Raw genomic sequence first — 21,485 nt, 5'->3', positions numbered from 1 at the left:
CTCCCTCCTGCTGAGAAATGTGCATGAAGTAACCTAAAAGAATCACACTTGTTGTCCTTTCCTAATGAATGAAGAAAAAAGGATTCCAAAATTGCCATCTGTTTCATCAGAGGATGACTAGCTATGAAAGTTGGAAGTGTCCCACTCTGGAAGGCCCTAGTTATGAAGCCCCTAATAGGCAGGACATCCAGAAAGAGGCTAGAAGGGGAACTATGTGAGCACCATAATACAGTGCAGTATAATGTAGAGATTCTGGTGGATCATTACAGTGCAAAAAGTTCATATAATTCAGTGCAGACATTTAATTCAGTTGACATAGAAATAGGCTGCAGTGCCAAGATAGATGTCTAGCTTGTCCAGCATAACTAGATGTCTCCTCTAGAAGGCACAGCCTGGGATCTATGGCAAACCATGTCCAATCCCTCCTACAGCTGAGCGTGCTTCATAAGTGGCAGAGGCACCTCACACCAAGGGGTCTGCTCTGGTCTCTGCTCTCTTAAAAGCTTCTCACTTTGTTCCCACACAACCTCTTTGCATCCTGGAAAATATGATGGGGCTAATGATGACCCCAGGATTGGTGGATCACAGTTGGCTCAAGCCCAAGCACATATTCAGGGGCACCTTCTCCTGCCTGGACATGGGCTCACCTCTGTCCCATGCCCCAGGGTGCTACAAATCAGCTCCGGCAACAAAAGCCTCTCCTGTCGTTCCCTCACAGCCCAGCTCTGTTTCTCCCTGGTCTTGGGCACTGCAACCTTGACTCTCTTAGTGGGAACCTCCTCTCATCATTGCATTGACCCCTGCTCTCCATGCCAGCATGGCTCTGCTCTCAAGTGGGGCCATTGCACACAGTGTCTTTGGTTCTTGGTAACACATTACACGTTTCACCAGGACCAATCTGTCTTCTGTGCCACATCCTGATGATCTGCAGCCTAAATATATGCAAATGCCTGTAGCCTGGCATGGAGACAGAAGCACAAGCTGTCACAGGACCTCAACATCATTGCAATAACTGAGATGCATTATCACCACTCACACAACTGGAGGCCTGCGCTGCTGGGGTAAAAGCTCTTTAGGGGAGGCTGTGAGGGAAGAGGAGGAGGGGGCAGGTCCTTTGTGTGGAGCGGCAGCTCGGCTGTACAAAGTGCTTCCATGGCATGGACAAGGTTTGGGTATGTGCTTGTGGGTGAGCATCAGATGAAGGGTGACATCATGCTGGGAGCTACAGACCATGCGGTCAAGCTGATGGCGTGGATGACATCTTTAAGCAACATGACAAAGTATGTGGATCATAGGCCCTGGTTCTTACTGGCAGAATAGGTTGGAAGGCTCTTGAATCCCCCTAACATTCACTGGAAAGGCAAAGACCAGGATGTAAACAGGCCGTGAGGTTTCTGGAGTGTGGACACCAGATGCAACAGAGAAGTCTCAGTTAAGGTGGAAGATATGCAACAGTTTGGGTAGCAACAGGATATAAAATACTGCTACTGTTAATAAAAAGTGAAAAAATATTAAAAGTATAATATAAATATTAGAAAAAATAGTGAAGAAACAATGTTCATCATTGGTATGGGATGCTGAGAGAGTCATTTTTAGAGAGTAATGTCAATTTCCCCAGGCTGAAAAATATCCGTGAAATTATTTTCCTCATCCTCCTTGAGTGCCTTGTTCCTCGTGCCGTAGATGAGGGGGGTTCCCTGTTGGAGGCACCACCGTGTACAGAACAGCCACTACCAGATCCAGAGCAGGGGAGGAGACATAGGGGACCTCAGGTAGGCAAACATGCCAGTGCTAAAGAGAGAGGCAGACAGCGGGCAGGTGCGGGAGGCACATGGAAAAGGCTTTGGGCTGGCCCTGCTCTCAGCACAACAGCAAAGATCTGCTCGTAGGATAACACTGTGAAAATGAAACAATCAAACATTAAACTCGCACTAATAATAACATGCCTAACATGGCTGAGGTAGGAGTGTGAGCAGGAGAGCTTGAGGGTCTGAAGGATTTCACACAAGAACTGTCCACAGAGCTCTCTCTACAGAAAGAAAACAGGAAAGCGTTAGCAGTGGGGACAGGAACAGATACAGTAGGGCACCTGTAGGAAAACGATGTCCCACTGCAGTGCTTGCTGGGCAAGTGCCCCAGGTTATGCTGGGTTTCCTACCTCTACGCTAATAAATGAATTCTGACACTGACTGTAGGGAAAATCCATCCTGCCTGCACGCAGCATGCGGCAAAAATAGGAGACATATCACTCTATGTGATGCTGAGCTCTGTGCTCCGGTTTCTGAACTCTCTCACCCTTCTAGCTCTCCTTCCCTGAATTTCTGCTCACTCCACCAGATGATATGAACAGGGACTGGGCTAATGAGAGCCTCAGGGTGGATGGACCACTGGCTACCAGGCCTAGGGTCTTCTGCAGTAGCACCTTTGCTTTCCCAGAGATTGCTTCAAGAAATCTGCCATCCTGCCCTGTCCCGGAGGCTACGCGGCTGTGACAGTCACAAGTGGCCCCTGTGCCCACCTACAACCCCTGCACACACACACCCATGGTCCCTACGGCACCGGCATGGCCCTTGGGTGCCTCGTATCCCTTCGTTATCTCCTTAACCCTGCTTTGTGGACTCAGGGGGCCAGCAAAGGGGCTGCTGGTGCTGTCCATGGGCCAGAGTGGGCAAAGGCCCTTCTGGAGCTTCCTCACAACCTGCTGGTCTCTCCATGGGCTTTGGAGTCTTCAGTCAGTTCCCTTGGGCTGGCCTTTTCTCTGGCACAGTGATGCATAGAACATGCCTCCAGCAGCAGCTTCCCTGCACATCTGGGCATGCACTGATGCAAGAAGGAGAAACATGTCCTAAGGATTCATGGTTTAATTCTGCATTTCAGATACCCTAATTCATATTGCTTTCATGTACCCTCATACCGGTTTATTACAAGATGAAATTGGAGAGGATAAATAGCATGGGTCTTTCCTGCTCTCCCCCCCTTTTTTTTCTCTTCTTTTTCAGTTTATTTTTTTCAGTAGGAGTTGGAGGAGGAGTTGGAGCTGAGCCCACAGCAGGGCACCAAGACTGCAGGTTTTCACATTTCCTTTGGATGGAGGCACTTCCCATCTGCTGGCCTGATGGTCATCAACCAGGTGGCCAAGACAGCCTTAAACTGGGAGTGACCCAGGGGAGAAGACTCCAGCAAGAGTGAGGAAGTGATGCCCTGGGATGGCATAGAAAGGTGCAAGTGATGAGGGCAAAGGAACCCCTGGAGAGAGCAGTGGGATGCAGGGAGCTCTGCTTAGGGATGGACAGAGAGCCTGTCAGGATTGTAGGGATGAGGATTAGTGGGCAGAGCAACAGAGCTGGCCTTGTGTAGATCTCTACTATGGATCTCTAGAAAGACCTCATGATGGGATCCCCATGGTTTTCACCAAGACATTGTGATGGCGTCTTTCTCCATGGCCTCCACCAAGGAATCATGATGGGACCTCCATAGTCCCCACAAAGGCATCATGATGGGGTCTGCCATGGTGTCCAGCAGGGCATGATGATAGAGTCCCCATGGAAACCACCAGGGCTTTGTGATGGCAATGGTAGCCTGCCCATAAGGCCATTGTGAGCGGATTGTCCCCATGGTGACCATGTTCTTGCTGGGGAGCCAAGGCCCCAGGTTCCCCACTCTGAGGAGAGCAGCTCCAAGCAGCTCTGAAGGGTGGAGGACCTCAGGAAAGGCAGCCATTTAGTAAGCATCTGTCAAGAAGAAGAATGCTCCATACAAACAGTTGTTAAAATTAGGTAACATCTCTGGAGCCCAGCTTGACTAAACAGGGAACTGGCATGTGGCCTTCAAGTCAGTAAGGCAGCATATGGAAATGGGAAGAAGGGAGAGGCTGCAAAGAAGGAAGTCAGAAATATTGTCCGGTAAAGTAAGGATGATTTGGGGAAAGCCAAATCTCCCTGCTCCTGCTTCAGTGAGAGTAAAAGAATGAAGAAGGAAAATGTGGGCTCATGGCTGAATGGGACTGGGATTCTAGCAAGTGCAGTCCTGCTTGGCTTCAGTCAACCTTCACCAACAAGGTGAAGCCTGAGAAATGCCTGAAAGGGGCAACTGGAGAGGTCACTTCTCTGTCCCTGCCCTGGCAAGTGTGTGCCCTGGGCAGAGCTATAGGGTTGCCTGGGGTTGGGGCTTGGTTTGAGGGTTTGGCGTTTGGCAAGACAGGATCAAAGTCCTGTGGGATAAAAGGGCACGAAGTTTGAGCACAGGCTGAGATGAGGGTGAGCCTCAGCTCCATGATAACTGCTGTGGGTAGAAGTGGGATGGAGGACAGTCTGTGGCAGAAGACAGTCCTTCTCCTGGAGGCACCAAAGCAGGCTCGCTGTTCTTCAGTTCCTCAGCAGGGTTTCATGCACTGTGCTGCTTAAGATAGAAGTGATAGGCCAGAAAAGAGCAAAGGTGCTCTTAACACAGATCCTCCTGAGAACTTTATCTAGGAATCTGCTTCTAGCCTTACTTCATTGCCATGGTCAATGTTGTGCACCAACATGGTGCTGCCAAAAAAGAAGACTGAAAATGTATTTCTTAATTTTAAAAATGGCGCAAAGTTTTGGAAGGGATAATTTTTGTTATTCTATGAGAATGTTCTGACTTATGACTAAAATCTGCTTTAGGGGTTGGATTCAATTTGACCACATAGAGAGGCTGCTGCTGTTGGAGATTCTCTGGGGCGGTTGTGTTCCCCTGTGGTGCCGAAATCAAGTGTCTGTTAAGACCACTTATTCCCCTCCATTGACTAGAAAGGGAATTCCAGACAACCGCATTGGACAGAGGCAACTACATGGATGGGATCTGACACTTATCACTTTGAAAGTGCACATCTGCACTTTTCATGGTTTGAGTATTCCTTCTCCCCTTGCTCTTTATCGTTCAGACGCCTCTCAACAATGCCCTTGCTACTTTGAGGTTCAGGGAGTCTTTCAGGAGACTCTTGTTGTCTCTTAACCAGCTCCTTCACTGTGTGTCTATCCAGACTTTACCTATCTGTTTGTGAAAAGCGATTCAAGGAAGGTTATTCCTTGTAGGCTGTGGAGCTCCTTGGAGGCAACTCAGGATTCAACCTACAGTTGAGGTTTGGATTTTGTTTCCTATTGACATAGGATCCAGGTTATTTTGTTTTATCGTACTTAATGCTTTTACATGTTTGCAGCTACTTCAGGTGGGAATTGGTGCACATGAGTTGTAACATTCAGCTACGGGAGTGAGAAAAACAGTTTGATTTTAGCCAGAGTGATCCAAGGCCCCAGTGGTTGATGAGAGAAGTGGCAGGACTGAGGAGCTGAGCAAGAAGGTTCTTCATACAGGTCTCCCCTCAAAAACATTACTTTTCACACATGTCCAGACTTCATTAGGAGACACTCTAGGAAGTGGAGAAAGTGCATATGGCTGATTCAGGAAATGGAAGAATAAAGAAAGCTCCAAAAAAAAAAAATTGCCATGTTTCTTGTCCAGGTGCTCATTGTAATTAGTCTAATGTTAATACACTCCTTTCCAATTAACTATAGAGGATTTGAAACCTGAAGAAAATTATGGCAAGAATCATGGCTCCTGAGGGGTTTTTGCATTTGACTGACCCTTTGGGAGTAGTTGGTGCTGAGCCGATGAACCACCAATGCTGAGAGGTGACTGAAGAAACTTCTCAAGAAGTTGAAGTCAGAAGCACATCCTTAAGTTTCTTGGAGAGTTAACGCTTCTCACTGCGGTTCATTACCAAGCAAAGCCTCCCCAGGGACTGATTAGAGCAGAGAGTTGGAAGCCATGATTAAACATAGGAAAAATGCAAAGTGCAGGTGCCTCTGATGCCAAGTCAACCCTACATGTGTGTTTTCAAGCAGATTGACCAAACAGAGGCCCAGGCCCTAAGTAGGGGGATCCTTTCCATCATGCTTTGCCCAAGGCTTTTGGTTGGAGCAGTGTGTGGGTGGGGGTGTTCAAGGTCTAGAGCAGGACACTGATCCAGGACCTCTTGTGTCCTTGGGGGAAAGCAGGCAAGGAGGCCCTGTTGCCAGAAGGAAGAAGTTTCTTCTTCTAGGCCTCAATGGCAGACACACCAGCCATGGTCAAGAGGACATAGTCCTAGTTCTTGAGAAGGTTTTGGCACCACCCTCAGGTGTCTCTCCCTTGGGCTCTCCTACACTTTCCCATGCCTGTGCCTGTTTCCCTGCAGCCTGTAGTCATCAAGATACTTCCCCACCTTGTTCTCACCCAAGCATCTCTCCAGCTTTTCCCATGTCTCTCTGTCCTTAGTGACTGTTGTTTGAAACACAAAGGCAAGGCTTGATCTCAGGTCCAATCCAGGTGACATGATGCACCACAGCACTGCTCTTAAGTGACATTTCTCTTTTCTTCAAGTCAAGTCTGTACCTCAAGCTTCCGTTTGTGACTCTTTCTCCTTCTCCATTTCTTTCCCACTACCTAAATAAGTTCCATCATCCCTGAAACCACCCTGCAGCCAGTCACAGGCTCCTGCTCTCTTCCCATTAGCTGTAACACTTGAGTAGGCTAAAGAAGCTCATGGCCTCCAGCTTCTGCATGCAGGTCTTGTACTGCCCAGGCCTGAAAAAGCAACCTCACCCCAGCAGAAGGGCCTGACTCTGGGGAGGAAAAAAAAGGGGGAAAAAAAGTCAGTAAAAAAGGGAAAAAAGGGAAAAAAAAACAGTAGAAGCCTTAACTTCTTTGCACTGAACAAACCCAAACCCTCTCCTCACAGTGGGGCAAGTGGTGCTCCAGCCCCCAACCACCTTGAGGGCCTGACACTGAACTCACTTCATGTGATGAGCAGAGTTCTTCTACAGAGAGCCCCAGTTGGATGCAGTAGTTATAGGCACTCTAACGAGTACAGAGTAGGGACTCCTGTTCATGCAGTCCAGGACACTGTGACCTCCAGAGCAGGTTGCTGGATCACATGCAGCTTGCTGCCCACAAAGGTCCTTCTCCAAAGAGCTGCTATCCAGCCGGACATTCCCCAGTCCATATCACTGCAAGGGTTGGTCTATCCCAAAGGCAGGACCTGGTTTTTGTCCTTATTGGAACACCATCACTACAAAACAGACCATACTATCCTCTGTCACCAAGCTGATCTCCCAAGGTGTCTTCTAGTTTTAATGAGCATCGGGATGGACCATCCTTGTGCTGGGTGGCTGTGCTCCTTAAAGACCTGCTGGCTTTCCTAAGCTCTACCATCCTTCAGATTGCAGGATTCCCCCAGCAGGAGGGAGCCTATGCAAGTTCTTACCCAGACCTTGATCCATCCAATGCAAGAGCTCCTTCCATCTGAGCTGTCCCATCCCATCAAGGACATCCACCCCACCCTGCTCTTCTCCCCTTACCTTCCTCCCTGGGGAGCTTGTCCTCTGCCATCACAGCCCTCTAGTCATGTGAGTGGTCTCAAAGCATTTCAATTGTTCCAGCTGTGTTTCAGTGCAGTGACAGCTTGATCCTCTCCATTTGCTCTCCTCTGTGCCCCAGGCTGCATGCATTTGTGTGAGATATTGGGGTTGGAGAGCCTCAGCTGTGGCACAAAGAAGAGATCTGCAATGGAGAAACCTGTTACCAAGAGCCAAGGACACCGTGTGTGCAATGGCCCCACTTGACAGTGGGGACATGCTTGTGTAGAGAGCACTTGTCAGGGTTATGCTAAAAGGAGGTTCCCACAAAGAGGGCAAAGTCTGGAATGCCCAAGGCCAGGGAGAAACAGGAGAGGAATTTGCCTCCTAGGGGCAATTAATGGCAAGTTGGGCCTGTGAAATAGGTGAACCTCTCTCCAGGAAGGACAAGGTGCCACTGAAGAAATGCCTGGACCTGGGCAGGCTGTGATTTACCACACGGAGGTCATCGTTAGTCCATTTCCTTCATGTAAGTGTGCTAAGAGTTTCCAGAGAAGGAGAGCTACAAGATTTTAAGGGTGCTACAAGATTTTAAGGGTGAGGCTACTAGAGAAGAGACCTCTTTCCACCATTGGATGACAGGAGCAAGGGCAATGTTAGTGATGTTCACAGGGTCTCTGGATGGCAGTCCAAGCCAGGACCTTCTTCACTGGTGCATTGTCCTTCAGGGAGATCAATTCAGCTCTGTCCCAGGTGCCAAGGTGCTGCAGAGGGAGCTCAGGCAGCAAAACCCTCTCCTGCCAGGGCTGGGCAACCCAGCTCTGTTTCTCCCTGGCCCTGGACTCTGAAGGCTTTGCTCTCTTAGAGGGACCCCTCTCTCACCATCACATTGCCACCTGCTCTCCATGACAGCATGCCCGTGCTCTAAAGTGCAGCCACCAGAAATGCTGTGTCCTTGGCCCTTGGTAGAACAAGTTTCACCATCACCAACCTGTTCTCGGCGCCACAGCTGAAGCTCTGCAATGATAACATGCACAAGTGCATAAAGCTTGGGGCCGAGAGAGGAAGAGATGGAGTGTGAAGGGGCAGCTCAGCTATGTGGAGCTCTTTGAACATGAGGGCTAGGGCTTGAGTTCAAGCTTGTAGGTGACAAGGGTGAGACCACAGTGGGAGTGACCAAGCACCCAGGCAGGGTGAGGAGGTGGGTACAGTCCCCTTTAAGCAATGTGAGCAAGTGTACCCCATGTGCACACAGCCTCCCTGCACTGGCTGCAAAGCTGTGGGAATTGTTGTTCTCGAGGACTGGCTGGCTCCTGCAATGAGCTCCCAGGAGCTGGGAGAGGGCCGAGGAGGCAGCAGTGCCCTGGTCTCCACCACATGTCAGCACCTTCACCTCGCAAACCACAGGAGGACTCACGTCCTTCCTCCCTGCACTCCTCCCAGCAGACAACTCCTCCCCAATAGGCTGAGGGCAGCCTGAGGCCTCCTTGTCCACCCAGAGGACATGTCCTGGATGGACTCCCATCAACACTGCCAGCTGCTTGTTCCCAAGTGCCTGTCCCAGGAACCATTCTCTGGAGGGGACTGCTCACTTGTGACAGTCACAGGCAGTGCAGTGCCAAGAGGATGGCGCCAGGCCTGTTCTTCCAACATTACCGTGAACAAGCGGCTTGTGAGGAGCAGGAATGGCCAGACCCCATGGGTGTCCCTGCAGCCAGCTGTAGGGAGCCGCCTGGGGACGTGGTTGAGTTCAGCACCAAGAAAGTGTGGGTGCAGCAGCAGGGCTGGCCATCACCGGTGCTGGGGGAGCAGAGGTGGGAGAGCTCCTGGCAGGTTCCCTTCTCCCAGGGGGAACACGGGGGCTTCCATGTGTGCCCATCCCTGCACCCGCACACGGCTCCCTGGCTCCACTGTGCAGACAGCACCCAGGGCAGCGTGCTCAGCCCTGGGGAAATGTCCCTCTGACATGGTCCCCATGACAGCCCGCACTGCCCTGTCCCCCCACAAACCCTGCTGACCCCAGCCTTGTTGTACCACGTTGGGCTTGGTGCAGAGCCGTCCTTGGCCTCTGAGCTGGGAGGGAGGCTGGGCAGGGCCGGCTGGTCCTCTGGCTACAGGCACTGAGGCTGGCAGTAAGGAGCTGCCCAGGCAGCCAAACACTGACAATGAAGGCGACCTCAGTGACTCTCCAGGCTCCCTTCCCTGGGCCTCCTGGGTTCCCATTGCCTCTTGTGGGAGTGCAGAGCTCTCCCTAGCCTGCACATTCATTGCTTTAGCCCCTTCCATTTGGGTGGCTCCTCTTGAGTTCCTGAAGCTTCATTCACAGCTAGGAACACGGTGCTCTTGGAGATGCCCTGTGCTCTCCTGGAAGCTCCATATCCATCTTCAGCCCTGTCATATGAGAGATGTGGCTTGACCATTCACCACCTGCAGGAGCTCTGAGCACCCACAGGTGAGAACTGAATCCAACCCTCCTTCCCTAACACATCATCTATGAGATCATTGCTGGAGGCCCTGGAGAGCCCTGAGAAAGAAACAGATACTTTGATGGTGAAAGTCCCTGAGCACATTTTAGAATCTGACTTTGGAAGGAGAGGCCAACCTTCAAGGACTGCAGTGAGGAAATCCACTTTTATTTGAGCGAAGCCAGGACTGACACAGAAACGCAAGGACGGACATATTTACAGCAGGTATGGCAATTACACAGAGTGGGTGCATGCTTCTGGCAAAGTAGGATGCATTCAAAAGCTTATGTACAAAAAAATCATTATAGACACAGAGAGAATGCTCAAAGCACAGAACTATCTGAGACGCATTAGGAACCACTTTTTAGAAAGGACAGGGAGCTTTTTTCTAGCACTGATTGAGCCAGTTTCATTAGGGCGTTCTTCAGATCCTTGTTCCTCATGCTGTAGATGAGGGGGTTGACCACTGGAGGCACCACTGAGTACAGAACAGCCACCACCAAATCCAGAGCTGAGGAGGAGACAGTTGGGGGCTTCCCGTAGGCAAACGTGCAACTGCTGAGAAACAGGGAGACCACGACCATGTGCGGGATGCACATGGAAAAGGCTTTGTGCTGGCCCTGCTCGGAGGGGATCCTCAGCACAGCTCTGAAGATCTGCACGTAGGAAACCACAATGAAAACAAAACATGCAAAGAATAAACAAATACTAAACACAATAATCCCAACTTCCCTGAGGTAGGAATCCGAGCAGGAGAGCTTGAGGATCTTTGGGATCTCACAGAAGAACTGCTCTACCACATTGCCTTGGCAGAGTGGCAGGGAAAATGTGTTCCCAGTGTGCATGAGAGCATTGAGGAAACCATTGGCCCAGGCAGCTGCTGCCATTTTGACACAAGCTCTGCTGTTCTGGAGGGTTCCATAGTGCAGGGGTCTGCAGATGGCAACGTAGCGGTCATAGGCCATGACTGTCAGGAGACAAAACTCTGCTGAAAACAAGAATGCTACCAGTAAGACCTGGGTAACACATCCTGAGTAGGAAATGGTCCTGTTGTTCCTCAGGGAATTGGCCATGGATTCGGGAACAGTGGTGGAGATGGAGCCAAGGTCAAGGAGGGAGAGGTTGAGGAGGAAGAAGTACATGGGGGTGTGGAGGCGTTGGTCGCAGGCTACGGCTGTGATGATGAGGCCGTTGGCCAGGAGGGCAGCCAGGTAGATGGCCAGGAAGAGCGAGAAGTGCAAGAGCTGCAGCTCCCGTGTGTCTGAGAATGGCAGGAGGAGGAACTCATTGGATGAGCTGCTGTTGGACATTAGCTCCTTTGGGAGTCCGGTCCAAGGAAGGAGAGAAAGCAGAAATTTAGAGCAGACTTGTCTGAGCCAAACCATTTCAGTTTCTCAAAAATCCCCCCATATTTCCTCTCTCCCTTAATTCAGCCCCATTTCAGGTGATCCACATTGAAATGGCTGTATTCTCTGCAGCAGGGACCCGCTTCCCATGGCTCCAAAGGAGTTGTTTCTGCTGTGCTGCAGGTGTAATTGGATGTGTCAAACTACTCTTTGATTAGTATTTCTGGAGATGCCTGAGAATGATGTCTTGCATTGCTTGGAAGGGACTTGTCCCAGAAAACCCACTGGGAATATTCTCCATTCACCAGCATGAGAGCTGAATACAGCGCTCACACCAGTGGTGTCTGAAGGAGAAGAGCTTTGTGAAGGATTTGTCCCCATCAACCTTGCCCTCCTCAACAGAGATATTTGTGTCTGAATCTGTCACACCAGATCTGACTCCAGCCAGGGAGGAGAACAGTCAAATGGAAGCAAGGAAAGACCTTACCTCTTTTTAGATATCAAGATGTCTAGAGATAGACCTTGTCCTCATGGCACTTCACCATCTGCACCTGTATTCCAGAAACTTCAGAGAGAAGGAGCAGCTTTGCTGCACAAAATCTGCAGGAGTCGATGGCCTCCCCTTCCATGGCAGGGCTCTTCAATATGCAGAGATCAAGTCTTCTCTGCAAAAGGGTCACTGCAGGAGTCTGTTGATATAGAAATGTGCTTATATATAATATATATAATGGTGCACACACAAACACACAAAGGTGCCTCCGCAATGTGGGAGCATTCTTAGATAGAATAGAAATCTTTGCCATTTCAATCACTCTCAGCATGAACCCTTTTGCATTCCAACAGCAGAAAAAGGACTTTGTCACGGGACCTGCTTCATCACTGAGCCTTGCCCCTCACTGTCGTGTTCTTGCACCTCAGTCAAATGAAGGACAACGCCACTCACAAGTGAGCCCAGTTCTCCCTGCAGAAAGCTCTCAGGAGCAGGACACTGTCCAGGGGCACCCCATGTTTGCAGGTGCTAAGGAGCAGCTCAGACAGACCCTGATGCAGCAGCCCAGGAGAAGCTGGTGCTCTCTATGGCCTAAGGGATGGCTGAGGGGACATTCAGATGTCCCTGGCAGACTCTTTGGCTGCTCCTTGAATCTCTTGATGAGTCTCAGTCTCTTGTCCAAATCTGCCAGTTTTGTTTCCATTTTCCTCTTACCAAGTGGAAGGAAATTCTAAGCACCATTTCATTGGCTTCCCTTCCAGGAAATGCCTGCCCTGCCTTTCCTTTTGCAAAGTGCCCCCTGAAATGTGCTCACAGCTAGACCTGTGAGCAGACCTGAGCCCTGCAGCACCCTCCCAGCAGGAGAAGGAGCCTGTCCTGGTGGAGGATAATCCTCCCACCCAGAACTTCTGCCCTCAGTCCTGTGGGGAGCTCCCTGGGCAGGCTGAGTGCTGACCTTCACAGGCGACACAGTCACTGCTGCGGGCACACAGCACCTTTGGGTGCAGGGACCCTGCTCTGAAGTGCAGACCTCTCACCCTGTCTGCACACCCCAGCTTCACATCACTGCTGTTTCTGTTGAGGAAGGCAGCAGGATGACCTGCTCGTAGGTGGTATGTTAGAGAATCCCTGCTCTGAAGCAGCTCCTCTTCCTCTGCACTGCAAAAGCCAGGATAAAGAAGATAAAAATGCTGGGAGCCATGGAGTGTGATGGGTTTTTATGTCCCCCTCAAGAAGCTCCGTAGCATTGTCCTATAAGCAAAAACTCACCATGTCAAGAGCTGTGAAGGTCTCTTCTGTCCTCCCACTCCACACTGCCATTCCCCTCTCGCTGCCTTCTCTCCTCCCCTGTCCGCAGCAGCAGGCAGTGCCCGCAGCCCTGCTGCTCTTGGCACAGGAGCTGCTCCTGCACTCGGCTGTCTCTGGGCAGTGCTGCCAGGCTGCCACGAGCTGCCTCTGTCCCAGGAGCCTGGCCCCGCTCAGGGGCAGAGGCCCAGATGAACTCATTAATTTATCTGTCCCTCGTGCTCCCTCCTGCTGGGAAATGTTCACTGGAATAGACTGAAGTGATCACCTGTTGTCTCTTTTCATTGAGTGGAGAGCAACTATTTCCAACCTTGCAAATTCTTTCATCAGAGGATCACTACCTATGAGAGATGGAAAAGTGCTCCTGTGGAACCCCCGATTCTCCTCTCTGACCTAGGCAGGACACCTAGTTAGAACAAGAAGGGAGCTCCTCGACACATGGTTCAGGGATCGACTCAGATGTGTCAGTCTGGGCATCTCACTCTGGTCTAGAAGTGCCTGGCATGTAGTGGGATTCATAAAACTCCTGTGAACTCCACAGGCAGGTCTAGTGATTCCCCTTGCCGCAACTGAAGTGAGCACAACACAGAGGTCTGCAAGAGAGCTCCTTGTCTAAGCTGCAATTGCAATCACTGGAGATGGAGGATGGGAGTCAGTGGCTCCTGCACAAACACCTGGGGATAGTTGAAAAGACTGAGGAGGTCCAAGGCATGTGCCAGGGCCCACTTGCTCTGATGCAGCTCCTTGGAGACCTGCATCATCCCAGAGAATCAGGGTGGGGGCCTCAGGAGAATTGCATTGCCCATCTGAAATGACCCCAGATCCTAAATACAACAGGAGCCCCATTAACTATGAAGACCAGGCATAGAAATATTCTGGCATAAAGCAGCAGTTCTGGTAATTCAATGCAGATACCTGATCTGGTGGCATAGAAAAATACTGGCAGGGCCTTGTCAGATGCCTGGGGTGTCCAGCACAACCACATGTCTCTAGCAGATACAGCAGGGCACCTGCAGGAAAACCATGCCCCATTGCAGTGCTTGCTGGGCAAGTGCCCCAGGCTATGCTGATTTTCCTACCTCTACCCTAATCAATGAATTCCAGCAGTGACTGTAGGGAAAATTGTCCCACCTACATGCAGAATGCTGCAAAAAGAGGAGGCACATCACTCCAAGTTCTGTGCTCTGGTCTCTGAACTCTCAAATCCTTCTAGCTCCTCTCCCTTGAATTCCTGCTCACCCCGCTACATTATATCAACAGGGACTTCTTCAGTGGCACCTTCACTTTTCTAGAGATTGCTTCAAGAAATCTGCCATCCTGCCCTGTCTCTCAGGCTAGGCAGGTGTGACAGTCACAAGTGCTCCATGTGCCCACCTACAGCACCTGCACACATACACCCACGGTCCCTATGGCACTCGCATGGTCTTTGGGTGCCTGGCACCCCTTGAGTATCTCCTTTCCCCTGCTTATTGGCCGGATAGGCCCAGCAAAGGTGCTACTGGTGCTGTCAACAGGCAGAGTGGGCAAAGGCACTTTTGGAGCTTCCTCACAACCTGCTGATCTCTCCATGGGCTTTGTAGTCTTCAGCCAGTGTCCTTGGGGTGGCCTTTGCTCTGGCACAGTGATGCACAGAACATGCCTCCAGCAGCAGCATCCCTGCACATCTGCGCATGCGCTCATGCAACAAGGGGAAACATGTCCTAAGGATTCATGGTTTAATTCTGCATTTCAGATATCATAATTCATGTTGCTTTCATGTACACTCATACGCGCTTATTACAAGCTGAAAATGGAGAGGAAAATGAGCAAAAATTTTTTTTTTTTACTTTTTCTTTTTTAGCAGGATTTGGAGGAAGATCTGGAGCTGAGCCCACGACAAGGCAGCAAAGCTACCAGGTGCCACATTTCATTTGGAAGGAGACTCTTCTCATCTGCCAACATGAAGGTTATCAACCAGCTGGCCAAGTTGGTGAGGAGAGCCTTAAATTGGGAGTGAGTCAGGGGAGAAGAAGACTCCAGCAAGAGAGAGAAGGTGATGGCCTGAAATGATAGGGAAAGGTGCAGGTGAGAGAGCAGTGGGATGCAGGGAGCGAGGCTTAGGGATGGAAAGAGAGCCAGTCAGGATTGTTGGTATGAGGATTAGTGGGCAGAGTGACAGCTATGGCCTTGTGAAAATCTCTGCTATAGATCTCCAAAAAAGCAATAATGATGAGGTCCCCGTGGTCTTCACCAAGACATTGTGATGGTGTCTTGCTCCATGGTCTCCACCAAGGCATCATGATGGCATCTCCATAGTCCCCACAAAGGCATCGTGATCAGGTCTCGGTGGTCTCCACCAGGGCATCGGAATAACGTCCCCATGGAAACCACCAGGGCTTTGTGATGGCAGTGGCATCATGTCCATAAGGCCGCTGTGAGGGGATGGGCCCCATGGTGGTCATGCCCTTGCTGGGGACAAAGACCCCAGGAGCCCCACTCTGAGGAGAGAAGCTCCATCAGAAGGGAACGGCTCCCCTTGGTGCCACTGTCAGGTCCCCACCAGAGGATCCTGAACATGGACAAGGAGCGGCAGGCGAACGCCTGCTCCCAGCCCACAGATGGGCTCTCAGGCTTGCAGGAGAGCAGGAGAGCGAGGTGGGCAGTGGGGCTGAAGGGAGAGGCAGGCAGCGGGGATGGCACCAACACGGGGAGCACAAGGATGGTGTCAAAGGGGAGCCGGGATGAGGGGAGAGTTGAGAGCTCTTCTGGGGAAGGTTCATTTATTCCTGGCCCTGGGCGTTGATGTAACTGGGTAGATTTAGTTTGTGCAAAGTTGGCCCTGCCAAAACAGAGCATTCCCTTGAAGCTGCTCCCCAACTTCCTGCACCAGTCGAGAGAGGACGAGACCTCCGAGTGCGACGTGCTCTGTGCAGAGAGTGAGAGGTGGCAGGGACAGCTGAGGGCAGGGGGCGTTTTCTGAGCACTGGGCTCTGAGTGGGACAAAGAAACCTTATAGGTATAGGCCTGATGGTAAAAGAAAGGTTTAGAAAATTTGTTTAAAAACAAATCTAGAAAGAAATTAAGAGAAAGAATTAAAGCAAAAAAAAATCATTTGTTATACTTTCCACCTTTATTCGTTGTTTTGTTTTAGCACACCAGACTTGGGCATGATCATTTGTTCTTGAAAAGGGAAGTGATTTTCAGAAGAGGGTGGGCTGCAGTCCCAGAGTCCTGCACAGCTGGTGCCATTCCAGGTGCCGTGGTCGCCTGTCCCCAGCCTCCCTCTGCAGCTCTGAGGGGCTCTGCTCTCCCGCAGGTCCCTGCGAGAGCTCTCAGGCCCATGCAGGTCACTCAGAGACACTGGGACCAAGTCCCCCTGGGTGCTGGTGCTTGGACACTTGAGCTCTGCCTGCAGAGAGGAAGGACCGTTTTGTATGTTTTGCAGTGATAAAAGAGTGGAAATCTTCAGGAAGTTTCTGAATCTGCTGTGAAGAACTATTTATCTGCCCTTGCCTTTTAGTGTCCACTGCTCTCTCCATTGGACTGTAGAGGAAATCTCTGTGATCACTCCCATATTTTCTATGTCTTGAATAGTCTTGAATGTCTTGAATCATTCCTGCAGCCCCTCTGGGTAGCCCCTCTCCCAGCACAGCACTCACCCCCACTCCAGGCATGCTCTGCCCCTGGAGGTCTCCTGTGCTCCATGGTGGCCCCATAGACCCTTCTAGGAGGATGGGCGTCTGTCTCAGCTCTGTAATGAGTGGGACTGTCCTCAGCAGATCCCTCCTGAGCACTCACCCTTTCCAGGGGCCTGGACACCCACAAGTGGCAGCTGAATCCAGTCCTCTTTCCCTAACACAGGAACATGGCTGCGCAGTCCTCTGGTGTATCAGCCAATCCTCCCGCATTTGTGTCATCACAAAATTTGCTGGGAGTGCACTCTGTTCCTTCTTCCAGGTTACTGATGAAGAAGTTGAATAGGATTGGACCCAATACTACTCCCTGGGGGACACAGCTGGCTCCAGGCCCCCAACAGACTCTGTGCAAATGTCTGGGCACAAGTAGGAAAACTTGAGAGAACCTGGGGTCTTTTCCTAGCAACTACTAAAGAAAGGCAGAGTTTCCTCATAGCTCCTGCTCATGCAGATGTGCTAAAAATCCCAGGCATGTATCATGGCCTTACAGGCCTACTTCAGTGTCGCTGAATCAAGTGTCCGAAATGAATTATAGTCACAGTTTACATTGTCAACATTTCCATGTGTCTCAGCTTCCTAGTGAGTGTGGCTCTAACACTAGTGAGCATCTAGTGCTATTTCAGATGGCCAAGGAAGATGCCCACCGGGCCCTGACCAGGCATTCTAGAAAGATGTGAGTATCACAGTTGCTCTATCAGAGCAATAGACACTAGCCCGTGCCTGGGACAACCCTGTCTCTTCAGATGTCACCTGGTGTCACCAGGAAATTGACTCCCACCCTGCATCTGATGTGGTTACAGCAGAAGCTTAGACGAGGACCTCCCATGCAGTCATTGTTGGAGATCATCCTTCAGCTTGGGAAAGGGGAATCCCCCAACCTTTATGTTCGTGGAGTTCTGGGCAGGGAGCTAAATCCCACCACATGCCAGGGGCTTCTAAACCAGCATGACATGTCCATATAGACAGATTGGAATCAGTATCTGAACCATGGTTAAATGAACTCCCTATCTAGGTGTCCTGTCTAGCTGAGAGATGTGTATGAGGGCTTTCACAGCAGGAAATCTCCAACTCTTGCAAATTTCTGATGAGAGCAATTGCCCTTCTAGCATCAGTCTTCCTTCAATACTTAGAGATGGAACATCAGGGAGTGTTGAAGTCTATTCCAGTGATAACTTCCCAGGAGTAATGAGCACAAGAGATAGAGAAATTGTTGAATTCAGCTGGGACTCTACTTCTGAACCCCTGCTCAGGAGCAGCAACTGCAGACAGATGCAGCTCGTGGCAGCACTGCCCAGAGACAGCCGAGTGTAGGAGCAGCTCCTGTACCAAGAGCAGCAGGGCTGCGGGCACTGCCTGCTGCTGCGGACAGGGGAGGAGAGAAGGCAGTGAGAGATGAACAGCAGTGTGGAGTGGGAGCACAGAGCAGAGCTTGTTGTGGAAGCAACCTTCCCAGTCCTTGACACGGTGAGTCTCTGGCTGCAGGGCAATGCTGCTGATCTTCCTGGAGGGCTCTTCTGAACTCAATGCATGTAATTATGAATTGAGATTTTAAAGGTCTCTCTCCTAGAGTTTCCGGAGTTTAGCAGGAAGAGGAGATGCTTCAGAGCAGGGATTCCCTGCCACACACTCACAGGGAAAGGGCATCCTGCTCCCTTTTCTTAGGGAAGATGGGGGGGGGTATGAAGCCATGGTCTGCACCCAGCTCTGCATGGGCTGTGATTGAGAGCAGCATCCCCCAGGCCAAGGTGCTGTGTGCCCAGGACAGTGACTCTGCAGCCTGCGAGGGGCAGCACTGCCCAGGGTGCTCCCCACAGCGCTGCGGGGAAGCGCTGCGTGGGGAGACAGACACCCATGAGGGCAGGTTCATTCTGCTGCTAAGAGGCTGCTGCAGAGTGAAGTCTGCTCACAGCTCCAGCTCATACACAGGGCATGTGCGAGGGGTCCTTTACAGGAGCAAGATCAGAAGGGCCACTTGAAAGGGAAGGAGCTTTCCTTCCTCTCTCTCTTCTTTCAGCCTCCTTAATATTGCAGGGGGAATGAAGGAACAAGTTTTCTGTTTTGGCAGGGAACTGGGAGTCCTAGATCTTCACGTCTAGAGATTAATAGGTCTGTGAGAAGCCTCAGCAAGCTGCTTCATGCCCACCTTAGCCTACAGGGAGCATCCGTATCGTCTTTGTGGACTCATAGGACCTAAAGTGACTGACTCCTTAGGATGTGCAACTGCAGAGCTGCCCCTGGACATTGTCCAGAGGTTTCTGCAGGGCAGAACTGAGCACACAGAGGGTGATACAATATGGGATCTGTGAGCAATGGCAGGGACAGGACACTGGGATAGAGGAAGAGCTGGTGGCAGGGACAGCTGCAGGCAGCAGAGATGGGCAGGGAAGGGGCAGGAGGTGCAGGGCAGGAGCCGCCTCCTGTGCAGCCAGACCTGCAGCAGAGGAGAGGGGCAGCTCTCCTGCCACAGGTCATTGCCTGCCGCCCCACCAAAGGGCTAAGAGGGACTGCCCTGCGACGTCCCCCTTGGAGAGGTGACATACCCAGCCGAGAAAGTGAAAGTTTTCCAGAAGGCCTCTCTGTCCCTCTCCTTGCCTCCCTTGGCAGCACATTGATGGTGTTGCTCCTTGTTTCCCCTCCCATCCATGCTTTTCCTGTTCTTGCTCTCAACTTTTTGCAGCTGGATGTTTTCAGCTGCAGTTCAGACACTGATGCTACAGGTTGTGGAACAGAGGGGTCTGCATGGGAGTGAGATTTCCCAAGCCACCTTTTGTCCTGTGGAGCTCCTGGAAATGCAGCCTGTCAGCCTAGGCATTGTGCTGACTCTCCCTTAAGGAGAGCCCGTCTTCAGTGCCGACGCTCCTTTGGCTGTTTCCCTGTGGTGTCCTGCCAGGCTGCCACCTGCCCTCCAGAAAGGCTCTGCTGTCTCATGGCCTATCTGTGATACCTGAGCGATGTGTGAGGAAGCTGCCGAGATGCAGAGGGTATGGAGGTGGTGGTAGGAGGCTGTCCATGAGCAGCTGAAATGAGCCCTGTGTGACTCTGGCTAAAAGGGGAGTGTGGAGACCTCCCTTAGGTGTGGGGAGAAAGGGTGAGAAATTTGGAGATGGGCACTTTGAAACTGCACAGCTCTGCTCTCAGCAGAGCCTGGTCTCCTTTGAGGGCAGCATAATGGACATGATGATCTTCTAGCTCAAGGAGACATGAGTACAGGACAGATAGGAACAAGACTAATAGATAAACAAGATAAACTGCACTAAGATACTCTTACTAAAGGGAGGTAATGGAGGACGGTGTCGGACAACTGAATGACTTCAGGGTTTTTATATTCAAAAGTTTATCTTAACTACTCCATATCTTCTATTCTTTAGACAGTCCCACATGCCTGGAGGGAGCTAATGTCCAACAGCAGCTCCCTCAATGAGTTCCTCCTCCTGCCATTCTCAGACACACGGGAGCTGCAGCTCTTGCACTTCTCGCTCTTCCTGGCCATCTACCTGGCTGCCCTCCTGGCCAACGGCCTCATCATCACAGCTGTAGCCTGCGACCACCACCTCCACACCCCCATGTACTTCTTCGTCCTTAACCTCTCCCTCCTCGACCTGGACTCCATCTCCATGACTGTTCCCAAAGCCATGCACAATTCCCTGTGGAACACCAGGGCCATTTGCTATTCGGAATGTGCTGCCCAGATATTTTTCTTCCTCTTCTTGTTTGAAGGAGAGTTTTTTCTCCTCACAGTCATGGCCTATGACCGCTATGTTGCCATCTGCAGACCCCTGCACTATGGGAACCTCCTGGACAGCAGCGCTTGTGTCAAAATGGCAGCAGCTGCCTGGGGCAGTGGCTTTCTCTATGCTCTCCTGCACACTGGGAACACATTTTCCCTGCCACTCTGCCAAGGCAATGAGGTGGAGCAGTTCTTCTGTGAGATCCCCCAGATCCTCAAGCTCTCCTGCTCACACTCCTACCTCAGGAAATTTGGAGTTATTGTGGTTAGTCTCTGTTTAGGCTTTGGCTGTTTCATTTTTATTGTGGTGTCCTACGTGCAGATCTTCAGAGCTGTGCTGAGGATCCCCTCTGAGCAGGGCTGGCACAAAGCCTTTTCCATGTGCCTCCCACACCTGGCTCTGGTGTCCTTGTTTGTAATTACTGTATTGTTTGCCTACCTGAAGCCCCCCTCCATCTCCTCCCCACTTCTAGATATGGTTGTGTCCATTCTGTACTCTGTGGTGCCTCCAGCCCTGAATCCCCTCATCTACAGCATGAGGAACAAGGAGCTCAAGGAGACACTGAAGAAACTCAACCAGTGGGTACAAGGTCAGTGGTAACAACTGCTTCATTCACTCACCAGGATATCTGGCATGAAGGCTGTATTTTATACATTTCTTTTGTTTTTACTTCTCTTTTACATCTATCTTAAAATAATAAATAATAAAATAAAGATACCTAGTTTTTGTCACATCTGCACAGGAATCTCTCATTTAGCACTTAAACACAAACCGTGATAAAGCAGGAAGCCAGGATTCCCCCTTCAGTAGCAGAGAGCAGGGATTCTCTGAGCCGCTTCTTTGAGCTCCCTTGGATGTGTCCAGTGCACGGAGGAGTTTTCTTCTGCAGCGTCTTTTCCAGCACTGACACCAAGGGACCTCTGGGGTACAGAGTCACGGCGGGACAAGGGCAGGTGGGATGAGACCAGGGGTCCAGTGTTGTTTAGGAGATCTCAGCTCTCGTGCCTATGGTTAGAGTGTGATCTCAAATCTCTCTAATATGAGAGAAATGGCGACCCAGTGTCACCACAGGTTTCCATGGTTCCATGCAAAGCTCCAACATACAAAACTAAACAT

At 50.9% G+C, this 21,485-nt stretch overlaps 2 protein-coding genes across 2 annotated transcripts; one reads left to right on the top strand and one right to left on the bottom strand.

Annotated features, from left to right (window-relative positions):
• Positions 1 to 10,176: 10,176 nt before the first annotated feature.
• Positions 10,177 to 11,136, bottom strand: LOC148590782 (olfactory receptor 14C36-like). Its single transcript, XM_088538576.1, has one exon. It carries the CDS (start codon positions 11,134 to 11,136, stop codon positions 10,177 to 10,179), a length of 960 nt encoding a protein of 319 aa, XP_088394702.1.
• Positions 11,137 to 20,036: 8,900 nt separating this feature from the next.
• On the top strand, positions 20,037 to 20,969 carry LOC148590781 (olfactory receptor 14A16-like). Its single transcript, XM_088538575.1, has one exon. The coding sequence runs from the start codon at positions 20,037 to 20,039 to the stop codon at positions 20,967 to 20,969; it is 933 nt and encodes a 310-aa protein (XP_088394701.1).
• Positions 20,970 to 21,485: the final 516 nt, after the last annotated feature.

This window comes from Tinamus guttatus, unplaced genomic scaffold, assembly GCF_059628265.1.
Source record: "Tinamus guttatus ecotype Peru unplaced genomic scaffold, ASM5962826v1 Tinamus_guttatus_pri_ptg001089l, whole genome shotgun sequence".
Taxonomy (NCBI): domain Eukaryota; kingdom Metazoa; phylum Chordata; class Aves; order Tinamiformes; family Tinamidae; genus Tinamus; species Tinamus guttatus.
The sequence above is the reverse complement of the archived record's forward strand: the minus strand, read 5'-3'. Positions and strand labels throughout refer to the sequence as shown.